General features: G+C 45.3%; 1 protein-coding gene across 2 annotated transcripts in view; it reads right to left on the minus strand.

Moving 5' to 3' along the window:
• The window catches only part of PTPRG (protein tyrosine phosphatase receptor type G), a 743,582-nt gene that overhangs the window by 74,313 nt on the left and 655,027 nt on the right, over nucleotides 1-14,242 (minus strand). For both annotated transcript variants that reach the window (XM_023200598.2, XM_023200591.2), the window contains exon 13: nucleotides 4,521-4,653. In XM_023200598.2, the coding sequence (XP_023056366.1) occupies nucleotides 4,521-4,653 (133 nt within the window). The remainder of the gene's footprint in view (nucleotides 1-4,520; nucleotides 4,654-14,242) is intronic.

Consider the following 14,242-nt stretch of genomic DNA (forward strand, 5'->3'; position numbering starts at 1 on the left):
AGACTCTTTTCCCCCCTAATTGCCCAGTGCCAGTTTTAATACCATGAATGCACAATGCTATTTTTATATATGTAAATCTGCGCTTTATACACAAAATAAGTTTATAAAAATCTCCCCAAAACAAATTCACACCTTGAGAGATGACAGCACTGCTGGTACGAACACACGTTCCACAGCTGCACAGATAAGACAGTGTGGTGGAGTGTGGCTCCAAATCCAGGCTACATGACTATAGGCCCATGTTACAGTCTCCAGACACAGTAGTGTTTCTTTATGATCTTGCCCTCCTGCAGTTTTGGCTCCTTTAAATACCTTCCCATCATCCTCAGGATATGGCACATCTCCCTTCGATGAGGCCCTCATGATCTGGCCCTTGCTGTCCCCACACTCTGCTCCAACAACACCGAGCCACATGTATCTGCTTGCAGTAGGCCAGGCTTTTTCTCCCCAGCCTCATTCTTCCACCCTCTTCACCTGGCTGACAGCTGCTTGTGCTTCAAGCTTGGCCCACGTCCTCCAGGGAGCTTTCCCTGACCTCAACCTCCATTCCAGGTTGGGTTGAAGCCCTTCCTATATGCTGTTATAGCAACTTGGATTTACCCTTCTCCAAATACTCCCCATACTCTATTATATTTATTCATCTGCCTCTTCCAATAGACTGTGAGGGCCAAGGGACCTCATCTGTAACTCTCTAGGCCCACCGGGATGCATGGCAGGAACTCTGTAAGCATTGCATAAATAACAGGAAGCTGAAAATGGCTTCAGTGCACATGCAATAGAAACAGCTTTATAATTTTTTTAAGTAACAGAATACCTAGCTGAAACTTCTACTCACTTTTTTAGGTCTTGATGGTCCTTTGGACAACCATCCCTTGTTCGGCTTCAGTCCAAGGTTTTGATGGCAGTGACACTGATCCTACTTCTAGGCTCCAGAGTTAAATATAAGACCTAGGCCTGACAAGAGTGTTCCATCCTTTTGACCACCAAACGACTCCAGGGTAAGGATAAATGATGTAAGTCAATAATAAGAGATGCCATGTTGGGACTTAAGTGGAACTATTAGAGGAGAAATATTCCCTTTCCACTGGGGTGGAGGCATATCAGTCTAACATGGCCAGAGGCTGCTCTGTGGAAACAGGCAGAGGGCCTGCCTAAGCAAGACCACACAGAGAGCAGATCCCAGAGACTGAGGGCAAGGGAAACACACAGACCAAACCAGCTGAGTCCTGATGTTCCATCTTACAAATCCAGCCAGGCCCAATGCTCCTGAACTTCTCAATTCCATGAATCAAACTTTTTTTTTTTTTTTCCTTGGGCTTAAGGCATTTTGAAATGGATTTTTGTCAACCGCAACAGAAAAGGGTTCTGAGCAACACAGTGGGTGATGATATTGTCAACTATTTGGCCCATAGCAGGCTTTCAACAAATGTGAGTTCTCATTCTCTTCCTTGGTCAAAGAATGTGGGTCAAAAAGAAAGGACAGTGATAGTACCTACCATATAGCTGTGTTGTGAGAATCACATGAGATGGTGCCACCCAAGTGCTTGGCACAGCGCCTGGCACTCAAAAAGGACTCACTGAACATTAGCACTAACACCACTGTACAGTGGGAGACTTGGAAGAGACAGAATTCAGAGACCTTGAGTGTAGTTTTCCACTATTTCATGAACCTATTAGATTGTAGTATCAACAACTCGGAGAAAACACACTCAAAAAAAAGAACAACTACAAAGGGCCAGTCCTTGGTTGTGGTAGAAAATGCTGCCACAGTGAGCAGGTTTGAACCTCCCAGTGCCAGGCCTGCCTCCTGAAGAAATGATCCAGGTGGTTTTGATCTGCCTCAATGCTCTACTTATGACAAGTCTGTTTGCCAATCATCCAGTCTTACTGTGCCTCAAAAGGCAGAAGAGAAGCACTGTTTTTCTAGCTAAAAAGTGCATTGCCAAAGGGAAACACACGTCTCCTCTGTATTTACCAATTTTCTATGTGAGCCCCCCAATGCTTCCTTCTTTCGCATTAATAATTTTTAAAAAGTTGGACAGAAAAAAGGTCCTTGTCCCCTCTAGGCTGTATGCTTAGCCAACTCATTCATCCTAACACTAATTTAATTTTACTTTCCTTGCTCTGTAAGAATTTTCTTCTTCACACTCATTTTTTGTGCTACTGGGATTAGGAATCTGGTAAAAGCTCAAGTCTAGACTCTGTTGGATGAAGTTTAAAGCTCTGGTTACTTTAAATGAAGCTTTTGAAGAAATATATGCATACATGTATAATAAACATCATAAAAACATTTCAGACAGGAAATATTAAGATATTATTCAATTCATATTTTCCATTTGGACTCACTGAGTTTTTCAGAAGTATAAACAGTTGTCATTTTCTAAAGGGAAAATACATCTCGAATGGAAGGATTTTAAAGCTGTTTACTACATGACATAACCCTTCCCTATAAGAAACCTGAAGTAAATACTCATGTTTTGGCCGGCTGGGTATTGATGCCTGTTTGGCCCCATGGCCCTTCTTGGTCTCAGTGATCCATTTAGGGGTGGGTAGAGGATCCAAGGTGGGCCAGTCAGAAACAATCTGGAGGGTTTTGCTAGAATTGCTGGGTATAAGGTGTTTATTTATGCTGTGGCAGCTGTGGGACTTCTCTGCTCCCCTATGGTGACAGCCTGAGACTAAAACCAAACAGTGCTGACTGAGCAGAGCCATGAGACAGGCATGCTGACCTTGTTAACCTCACCTGATTAGTTAAACTCACACTAGGAGGCCTCCAGTTTACCAATGGGCTTCAAACATATTTGCACAACACTTTTTCCTGGAGAAGGGATGACATGGAGGTGAGTCTAGTGTTCCTATGCTCACCCCAAAATACAACATACTTCATAATCTTGCTGGTCTGCAGCACTAAAGGGCTTATGGTTACTGTCAGACGCCTGAGGAAACCTGAGATGACCTCCTTCCTTATTCTCCTGTTTCAGCCAATTAGGAACAGACCCAATCTGCCAGCAGATTCTGTTGCTCCCACCTTCAAATAGATGTCTACACAATGAATTATCACCACCTACACCGCTACCCTCATCTGAGACACAATCGTGTCCTTCTTGAACTAGTCCAGTGGTCTCCCCAATGGTCTCTGTTTCTGCCCCCGCTCCTCTTCAGTCTGTATTCAACACAGCAGCCAAGTAGTCTTGAAGTTAAATCACAACATTCTTCTGTACCAAACCCTACTCATCTTCGAGTGAAAGGCAGTGCATTAACAATGGCCCACAAGACTGTGCAGCATGACCCGATCCTGCTCTACCCTGTTTCTTTCTGATACCCTTTTCTGCCACCTTACCCCTGTACTTGTGTCTCAGCCCCACTGACCTCTGGCTGTTCCTGGTACACACCAGGCATGCCCTTGCCTCAGGGCCTTTGCATGTGCTGTTTCCTCTACTTGGAACTTGCCCCAGGTGGAGCCCATTTGGTTCCCTCCTCCTTTAGGTCCTTGCTCAGGTATCATCTCCTTGACCACTCTGAACACTCCTGCTAGGCCCCCATGGGCCCCTCCCCTTTCCAGATTTAGTTTTCTCCATTATCCAGTTACCACCATCTTAGAAATTACACGTTTTAGTTATTTGCTTTGTTTATTGCCTGCCTCCTCCACTAAAATGTAAGCTCCATGATAGTGAGGATTCTTATCTGTTTTGCTCACTTTTTCAGAAATCACTTGTGCCTAGAAGACTGGCACACATTATGGGCTCAAAATTGAGTGAATGGAAAGAAGGGAGGGAGAGATGAAAATATGACACTTGTTTCTCACTGGTGAAGCCTGTCAGATAAGGGCAGAAGCCTCCTACATCATTCTGAGAGGTGAAGGCACCCAGGCCAACTGAGTGGGCTTGACGGAGTTGCTCAGCTGAACTGGCTGAGATGGTCCGGCTGAAAAAACACAACTTCTAAAGAGAGGCTGCAACCTGGCTTCCCATGGGAAGCAGTGAGAATCCGGTTAGCTTACAATCTGCCATTTTAATCTTACATGTATTAAATACCATATAATATGCTAAATTTTTCTTATAGCCCAATTTAATTTTCAGTGAAAGACCATGAAAAAAAATTCTAAGGTAAAGAGGAGTTATGTGACTACAACAAAGTAAAGCATCATCTCAGAAAAACTGCAAATGCTATGACTTGTTAACTCATTTTGCTGGTTCTGAAACTAACATTCAAAGTGGACATGGGATTTGGATCTATCTAGCAAGTAGCAGACCTGGGATTTGAACTTGGATCTCCTTGGTTCTCAAACAAAAACCTCTTTGGTACTAAATCCCAGAAGCTCACCATAAGTGCCTTGACCTCCAAAGTGGATCTGGCCCTGCCATCGTCTAACAGAGACAAGAGGGTCTCCCAGGTGGCAAGACCAGAAACACTTAAGCTACCTCACCTTCCTGAATGTAGAGGCCGTGGGATTCCCCTCCCATGAGCAAAACCTGGCCAGCATCTGGCCCCCACTACACTGTAGGTGCTGCCTGGCTTACCTCCAGTAAACGAGCACAGCAATGAGAAGGATGAGGCACACGAAGGTCAAGGCTGATACCACAATCAGAGGGATGATCCACTCCATTCTCCCTGGAGCAGGGCGGCTTATCATTCCAGAGGTGTTTTTTTCCGCTGCCAAGAGAAATCATCCCAGTTAGAGGACAGAGGTTAGTGGATGTGGGAGCCAGAATGTGATGCAGGCTTCTGTTCCAGTTTTGTGTGGTTTCTGGAGAACTGGGCCATTTGCTCTGGGCTGCCCCAAGACAGGAGGGGCAATCTGCAGCCCTCACCATCTCCTGCCCCATCCCAACCCACACAGGGCCTCTTCTGTGGGCTGCATTCTGTAACTGGCAGTTAAATGGACTTACAGATAGAGTTGAAGGTGTTTTTAGACAGCCGTACAGAAGACACAGACATTCCAGCCTTACCCCAAGAACATGACTGACCTAGAAGAGCCTTTGAATGTGCTGAGGACATGTGCTCAAGTCTCAAAGAAGCAAGGGTGGAATGGCTGTCCAAGAGTTTCTCAGGTTCTCTAGTACAAGGGCAGGAGGGCTGGCATGAGGGGTTTCACTAGGATAACTAGAACTGGCTGTGACTATGACGACCATTTATTCTTTGCTGCTCAGCATCCTTACTCCTTCCTGTAGGAACAACTACATCCCGATTCTGCTTTGGGAAACCACCTTTCCCTAACAGATACAGTCATGGTGGGACAATCATCAGAGTGTGCGGCTCCCTGCTCTGGTCAATGATGTAGCACTCAAGCCAGGACAATTATGTCTTGCCCTAGAATCTCACCACCGACTCTAAGACTGAACAACAGCACATCCCAGCAGGAGCACCTAGGTGCTTTTGTCTGCGGGCTCCTACCATCCAGATCCCCAGAGATCCTGTTTTTCCTAAAATGCTTCTCTAGTTTGTCCTTTGATCCTATCACCTACCCCAGATCCTTCCAAAAGCTCCTATTTTCTTTCCTGAAGACAGGAAGCCATACCACACCCTATTCCCAGAGCACGTCTGTAACTAGCAGCCACAATCTAGAGGTTAGCAGGGAAAGCTTGCCAAATAGTTCAGGATTCTCGCTGGTCAGCCAATACCTGTTAACCAGGCAGCTCCTTCCTCCACCTCTCCAGGCCCTGAATATCTTCAGAAGTCCCCGGGAGGCTCAGCAGAAGATCCTATCTTCCCTTCCACTGTGGAGAAGATGCCTGGAACATGCCAGGTGGCCCAAATGAAGCCCCGGTTGGGATGCTGGGGCTGGGAAGAGCGCAGGTACACAGAGGCAAGCAGCGAAAAAGCAAAGGTCGTCTGTGACCACAGGGAGAAGCCCCTTAAAAAAATCTAATACTGGCCGCAGGCTGACTCGAGCCAGCAAGGATTCCTCCTGCACTGCAAAAACGAGGCCAGCGTTCAGCCAGCCCGGAGTGTCCCTCTGCAGGATGGACTAAATGCAGAGCTAATCAGGTTGAGTTTCCAGGTGAGAGAAGGTAGGCTGAGTAGGGAAGAAAGAATTGGCTGTGGGAGCAGATTTTTAAAGAGGCGAGACTCCCGAGTCAGGAAGAAGTGTGTTATGATGCGTTTCACTGGATTTCCTCTAATGCATTTTGTGTTGACCACCTCCTTTGTTTCAGGCACAGGCCTGTGACGCAGGTAGGACCTGATGTATCCCCAGCTCACAGGTAGAAGACAGAGTCAAGCAGGTGCAGCACACTCTGATTAAAAACCATCACAGAGCACTCTGCCATTTATAAAGTGCCTTCCTAGCTGTGCCTGTCCATTTTCTTAACCCCCTGCTCCATTTTTTCATTAGATAGGATAGATTCTTACCAAGCCCCTACTATGCACAGGCCTGGTGCAAGAGGATGGGGACACAGCAGTACATCAGACAGTAGCACTGCTGTGCCCATGGGGAAGAATCTTAAATGGGGAGAGGCGGGCACAACCACAAGTAGTAATACAATGAATGTGGCACCAGGGGATGCACAGGGGGCCATAGGGGAATAGCTCTCCAAGCCCAGGTCTCCATGAGCTCCCCAACGAAGGCAAGTGTTGAAGGATGAAGGGGAGGTAGTTAGGCAGAGAGTTGGGGAAGAAGGGTGTTCTGGATGGAGACCATCAAATCAGTGGGAGTACAAGAATGAGAGGGAAGGGGACCCAGATGGGGAATTGGAAGGCAGATGAAGCCAGGGCCTTTTAGGCTAAAATAAAGAAACTGATTTTAGTCCTAAGGGCAGTAGATACTACTGCAGGGTTTTAAGCTGAAGCAGACAAAGATCAGGCATGCCTTCTCTCCATCAACATAATGCTTTTATTGCAAAGCTCTGGTGGCTGGCCAGAGAAACCAGAGTTGCAAATAAGAATTTTGTGGGGCCCCCAGAAGGGGGCAGCCCGGCCAGGCAATTATCTGGCTGGTGGTGGGGGAATCTCAAAGACTTGGAAGTCCTGTTAATGGAAAACAATGTTGGGAGAGTTGACGCTATAGGCCACATGTTCAGTTAAAATCAGTATCCACTCTGGGAAGCCTTTGGGTACAAGAGGGACTCTCAGTGTCTTATTCCTCTCCTCACTCCTTACAGAACAGGATTCTTGCCTATGCTGCTACAAAGAATGAAAACTCCATGTCCTATTCATCCCAAACCACAGAAAGGAACTGTTGGCCAAAATAGTCCCTCACACTTATATCCCTGAACAATCACTGGCAATACCACCTCTGTGTGTGGTATTTCTATCATTTTTTTTTTTTCTTTTTTGAAACAGGGTCTCACTCTGTCACCCAGGCTGGAGTGCATGATCTCGGCTCACTGCAACCTCCGCCTCCCAGGCTCACGCGATCCTCCCACTGTAGTCCTCCAAGTACCTGGAATTACAGGCATGCGCCACCACGCCCAGCCAATTTTTGTATTTTTAGTAGAGACAAGGTTTCACCATGTTGCCCAGGCTGCCCTCGAACTCCTGACCTCAAGTGATCCTTCCACCTCAGCCTCCCAAAGTGCTGGGATTATAGGCTTGAGCCGCCACGCCTGGCATATTTCAGCCATTCTAAAACCAGTGAAAAGTGACCACTCCAGAATTTCTTGGCCTTGGGAAGGGGTTAGGGAGTGACCATCTGGTTGTGTGGATCGGTGGCATGTTATATTGTCCCTGAAGCCACAGGGGCATCTTTCTGTTGGTGATAATGTCTGTCCCCCTCTCCTCCTCTACAGGGTGAGTGTTCAGTTTTCCCTGGATTCTGAGAGGGGTCCAGGACCCAGAAAAAGTGAGAACCAACAGCATAGAGAATAAAGGTCCACAAGACAAGGCTCTTGAGTCATAGCCCAGGTCAGAACTGGCCTCAAACTTGATTTCCACAATGGGGTCATTTCTCCCTCTAACATTTCGTGAAACTGTGTAATAATTGGCCGGGGGACAGGGTTGGAGGGGGGATTCCCGTAGGGGGTTGGAGCCTAGCTGAAATCCCACTGTGGACAGTCTCCAAATGGCAGTTTCTATGGAGGACCTCTCAGGTTGGCAATAACTTGTAGTTCAGTGAGAGACTTAAGGAAGTTTTTCTGACAAGTTTCACTCTGACCTTGACTAATGGCAGGCAGTTTCATTGGCTTGGGTCTTTTACATAAAAGCCAAGCAAAAATAAGAGTGTGATTGAATTTCCATGTGGGGCATGATAAAGTTGATTTCATTTTCAAATTCACAGTACTGCTTTGTCTTCCTGGTGCCAGGAACCTAGAATTGGATTCCGTCTCCAGGTGATCAAGTGAAATCTGCTCCTGTCACTTTCCTAAGTAGCCCCTCATGGCCCTCAGGATACCCCTGAGTGGGGAAAGCAAGGCTCTTTAGGAGCAGGGCCTTCCATCCCCAAACCAGCATCATCTCCTGCTGTTCCAGCTACACTCACCCAGTCAGTGACCATGCTGGGCCATGGTCCCACCTCTCTGTCTTTGCCCCTCCCATTCCTACTGTAGGGAGTACCTTTCCTTTCCTGATGCCAGAATTCATCTTATTGATCCTTCGGATCCTGGTTCAAATGCTGCCTTCTCTGTGAGGCTTCCAGAAGCCACCAGTTTGCACTATCTCTTAAGGGCAGAGCAGAGATTATAGGTTCAAATCCTGCCTCTGCCATTTTCTGTGTAACCTTTAACCAATAACTTAAACCAGTTTGGGCATGGAGTTCTTCATCTATAAAATGGGATAAAAAGAGCCTACTTCATAGGACTGTTGGGGAATTCAATGAGAAGGTACATGTAAGCACCTAGAGGTGTGCCTGGCATCAAGCAAATGCCAAGTACCACCACCACCATCATCATCTTGTGTTACTCTTACTGCATACATCACACTCAAGTATAATCGCTCTTTTGTGACTCTAGGTCCCCAAAGGCAGGGCTGATTTCCATCTAGGTATGGAAGAACAGTTACAAAGCTCTGCCTCCTACTAGCTTTGCAACTTTGGGCAACTGACCTAACCTTGCTGTGCCTTAGTCTCCTCCTCTGTAAATGGAAGTAATAATGTTGCATACGGCATTGTGGTGGGATGAAGATTGAGTTTTGCATACAAAACACTTAGAATGTTGCCTGGCACCTGTTTAATGTTAACTATTGTGATTATTGTCATCACCACCACCCCAACTTCGGCAACACCATCACCAGCCACCATCCTAGCAGCAGCATCATTACTTATCATCACCACCACTCTCTTCCTCAGCACCCTCACACCATAGCAGGAGATGGTGAATGCACACTGGTGTTTGCTGAATCTGACTCCTCTCTGTAACATCTGAGTGTATAAGTGGCAGTCATACAGAACTTCAGATGTGCTGGGTATCAGCACAAAGGGCTACCTATGATGAGATTGCTGGTAAAGAGCTAGAATCTCAGTTTGCCCTGAGACTAGACTGTATCATACTTCTTTTCTTCCCTTTTTTTTTTGGTTGAGACACTTTCTTGATATGTTGCCCAGGCTGGTCTCAAACTTCTGGGCTCAAGGGATCCTCCTGCCTCAACCCCCACTGAAAGTGCTGGGATTATTGGTATGAGCCACTGTGCATGGCCCCTGTACTTCTTGCTGTGTCCTTCAGAAGAAATACCTGTCCTGCTCCCTGACTCAATTAGTGGCCCTAATAAAACAGCAAGCTGCTAGGACTACTAGAACACACAAAGTGTGGCACTGAGTATACACCCATCTCATAATATGCCCTCAGACACCGACAATCCATGAGGCTAAAATTCCCCATGCCTAGGCCTCCAGAGACCAGAACATGCTGTAGGCCTTTCAGTACAACCACAGCAGCATGCCGTAGGGTGGCAATTCTGCACCCCAGACTCAGGCAGACCTGAGTACAAATTCTGACTTAGGCCTTTCCAGCTATATGGCTTTGGGTAAATGACTGCCCATCTCTGAGTGTCTGTTCACTCCTGTATCAAAGGGAGACAAATGATAACACTCACCTCTTGGGAGTCCTGAGGATGAAAAAAGATCGTCTGTGTGAAAACACACTGTGTAAGTTATGGCTACATAACTTATAGGACCAAATGCAAAATGAAATCATGGGGCCCATTCAAAAGTTATTAAAGAGTTTTGAGAAGGTGACAGTAGAGTATGAGAGACTATGAAGGCAAGCATAGGCCCTTCTGAGCACAGGCTGCCTGCTCATGAAGCTGCTCTGTATCAGTCAGGCACCAAGCACAGTGCCTGACACAGAGGGGGTGCCCAAGAAATGTTCATTCTTTTCTTTCCTTCAATGGAGCCAGGGCAACAATGCTGACAGTATAGTAACACTAGACACTCCCATCTGTCAGGAGCAGCACACTTTCATGCAGAGCTTTGCTGGTGACCTAGCTGCCTCCTGAAGGGTCCAGTGGGACTGAGCTGCCCAGCTACTGGGGGTTTGCTTCCCTCCATGATGCCTAAATTGTGACACCAAGATAAGGACAGGACCTCTGGGTTAAAAGAGCTCCTCCTCACCTCCGTCTCTTGTTCATCCAGATGATGTAGTTTTCCCAGAAGGACTAGCCCTTCGATTCCTGCCTGACATGGGTTATGAACTGGCAACTCTGGTTTGACACCCTTTCCCAGTAATTATTTTTTAATTGGGAGGTAGCTACCAACATTTAATAAGCAAATAAATTCAGATAAAAATCAGCAATGGTAGCTTCCACTGGAAATGTTCAAGGATGGCAACAAAAGCTTGAATTCCTACATGGCAAACGTCAGTTGGAATCAAGCAGCACACTCCCTTCAGACAGGGTATGTCTCACTGGTTTGCCACAGTCGTCACTACTCCTTAATGTCACACCAGACCAGCTTTCCTCACCCCCAACTCCCATTGTCAGCTCACTCTGGCCAGCCTAGTTTCAGTTTGCAAGATGGCACTCTGACCCAGTGAGTCTGCAGAACAACACTAACTCAGGTCTTTTTTAAAAAGGCCTCAAAATCAAAAGTAAAAATCATGGTTTAATAAACTTACCACGATCCTGATACCACTAACCTGGCTCAAGAGAAGAGGCTCTTTCTGTACAAAGCAGCTTTTTCCAATTCTGTTTATTTTTGAAGAGATTTTATTTTTAGGCCAATTAGAAACTAACCATGCTGTTGCTCTGCCCATATAACATAGTCCATTCTCAGTGCATTTGGATCTGTGTAGAAGATGACAATGAGGAAAGGAGTATCAACTGATACCCAGTACTCCCCCAGTGGATGTGATGTGCAGGTGAACAGCTACTCAGAGGGTGATGTGAGGCCAGCTAGTAGAGTCCAGACTCAAAGAATGAGCCTGCTCCCGAAATGTCTTCCCCGTGAAACTTGGAGCAAAATGCTAATGAACCCTCTCTGAGCATATGCAGGAGGAAGGTAAGGTTAACAACCTCCCCACAGCCTTTCTTTCTCTCCGTCTTTATTTCAGCACCCAGCAGAATCTGAGTAAAGTGCCTCCATTCTGCTTTTTTTAAAAAAAAAAAAAAAAAAAAAAAGAAAAGAAAAACAGTTTTCAGTGGCATATGTCATCACTGAATTAATGCTGTTTGCCTTTTACTGGCTTGGCTCTCATCCCAGTAGAAGCAAATAAAAACGGAGTACAATGTACTATAAATGCTACCGGCAGCAATACATCAGATGGACCCATCTGAAATGCCTCCTACCCTCCAGTAAGGGCTCAACTTCTGCTACAGGACAAGAACCCCTCTGGTGTCAAGACTAAAACTAGCTTGGATCCAAGAGGCCTCTATCAGGAGTAGGGAAGAGCAAGATTCTTTAATTTGCAAGGAAGATAAAGAGAAGGACGATCTGCATACACATAAATTTATAGCCTGTTTCCAACGTATTTGTTCTGAACCATACCACTCATTAAAAACCTCCCAATATCTGTGAATTAAGGTGGCTGCTTAAAAAAAAAAAAAGTGGTAAAAAACACATAACACAAAATTTACCATCTTAACCATTTCTAAGTGTCCCATTCAGTGATGTTGAGTATATTCACACTGTTGTGCAACTGATCTCCAGAACTTTTTCCTCTTGCAAAACAGAAACTCTATATCCATTAAACAACTCCCCATTTCTCCTTTCATCAGCCTCTGGCAACCACCATTCTACTTTGTTTCTTTGAGTTTGACTATGCTAGGTATCTTAGATAGGTGGAATTCGTCTTTTTGTGACTGGCTCATTGCACTCAGCATAATGTCCTCAAGGTTCATCCATGTTGTAGCATGTGACAGGATTTTGTTCCTTTTAAAGGCTGAGTAGTGATTTCACTGTATGTACTCTATGCCACATTTTGTTTCTCCATTCACCCACTGATGAACACTTGGGCTGCTTCCACCTCTTGGCTATTGTCGATGATGTTGCCATGAACATGGGTCTACAAATATCTCTTTGAGATCCTGCTTTCAATCCTTTGGCCATAGAGTTAACCCATCAACAACACAGGTGTTAGGGGTGCTAATCCCTGAATAGTCAGAAATTCATGTATACCTTTTGAGTCTCCAAAAACTTTCCTGCTAATTGCCCACTGTTGACCGGAAGCCTCACTAATAACATAAATAGTCAATTAACACATATTTGTACATTATTTGTATTATATGCTATATTCTCACAATAAAGTAAGCTAGAAAAAAGAAAATGCTATAAAGAAAATCGTAAGGCAGAGAAAATATTTATATTTACTATTCATTAAGTGGAAGTGGGTCATCATAAAGGTCTTCATTCCCATCATCTTCACTTTGAGTAGGCTGATGAGGGGAGAATGAGGAGGGGTTGGTCTTGCTCTCTCAGGGGTGGCAGAGACAGATGAAAACTCATGTATTAAGTGGATACAAGCAGTTCAAGACTGTTTTTCAAGGATCAACTGTATATCCAGAAGTAGAATCGCTAAATCATATGATAATTCTGTTTTTACTTTTTTAAGGAACTATCATACTATTTTCCACAGTGGCTGCACATTTTACATTCCCACCAACAGTGCACAAAGGGTTCCCTTCTTTCCACATTTCTGCCAACACTTATTCTATATTTTTGATAGAAACCATTCTAACAGGTGTGAAATGATAAGGTGGCTGCTGTTTTTACAGGGCCACAAAATTGGCCTTTTATTTTTCTGGAGCCCTGACGTTACCCAAACCACTGCTGCAGAGAAATGATTGTTCATCAGTTACAAATAAATATGTTCTCCTGCAACAGGACACTGGCTCTGTGTTAACACGTGTGGGCAGGATTAGAGCATCATTCGTTTCCATTTATATCACTGCCAAGAGTTCCTGTGAATAAGTGCTCCCTTACCATTTCACGCAGAGCTTAATTCACCAGACTCAAACAATCAAAATGATGGTCTGTCATCTCTGTTTCAATTAGATGTTGGGAAAGTGGGGAGGCATTTGATAAATCCTAATTTAATTCCAAGCCCCTAAAAGATGGCAAGTCCTAACCTACCAGACGGCCACCACTGACAGTTGGTTGCAAAAGTACGTGGTTTTGAAATCAGTCACAGACAGAAGCTGTATACCAATCTTACACCAACTATGCCACCTGCTGCAACCTGAATTCTTGACTCCAACCCCTCTGGAAATCTAACTGTTCTTGGTGGGGTCTGGTTTTCCATACCATGAGATTTACCATCTGTCTTAATTCAAAGATTGTTCAGTGGGCAATAGAAACTCCAAGGACCCAGATACTTTCTGAGAAGAAACTAAACCGTAAACCGTACTGGCAGCTGAGTAACCCCTTCGGCCTACCCTGAGCTCATTCCCGTGGACATGCCAGGAAGATGACAGATCAGGACGGGGGTGGGCAGAATTATAAAGAAAACACTTCTCTAGAAAGAAACCTGATCAGCAAAACTAGCCCTGGCTGAAAACTACTTCTGATAGTCCGTACAAGCGCCTGATACAACTAATTTTAAATAAAGCATGCTGCACTGCTCCCAATCCCTCGACAGCTGGGTACTGCAGTCATGGTTGCTGCCCAATCTGCATGAACCTGTACTGGTACTTTGTCTTTAAATTACTACTGTATTTGTCCTCAAGTAAACTTCTTCAAAAAGGAAACTTTACATGAATACTATAAATCAGGGGTTCTCGGCCTTGGCATTAATGACATTTTTGACCAGATGGTTCCTTGTTGTGGAGCTGTCCTGTGCACCATATGACGTTTAGCAACAGCCCTGGCCTCTACCCACGAGACACCAAGTAGCACCCCATTGCCAGTTATGGCAACTACAAATGTCTCCAGATGCTCCCA

The sequence above is a fragment of the Piliocolobus tephrosceles genome, chromosome 2 (assembly GCF_002776525.5).
Source record: "Piliocolobus tephrosceles isolate RC106 chromosome 2, ASM277652v3, whole genome shotgun sequence".
Taxonomy (NCBI): domain Eukaryota; kingdom Metazoa; phylum Chordata; class Mammalia; order Primates; family Cercopithecidae; genus Piliocolobus; species Piliocolobus tephrosceles.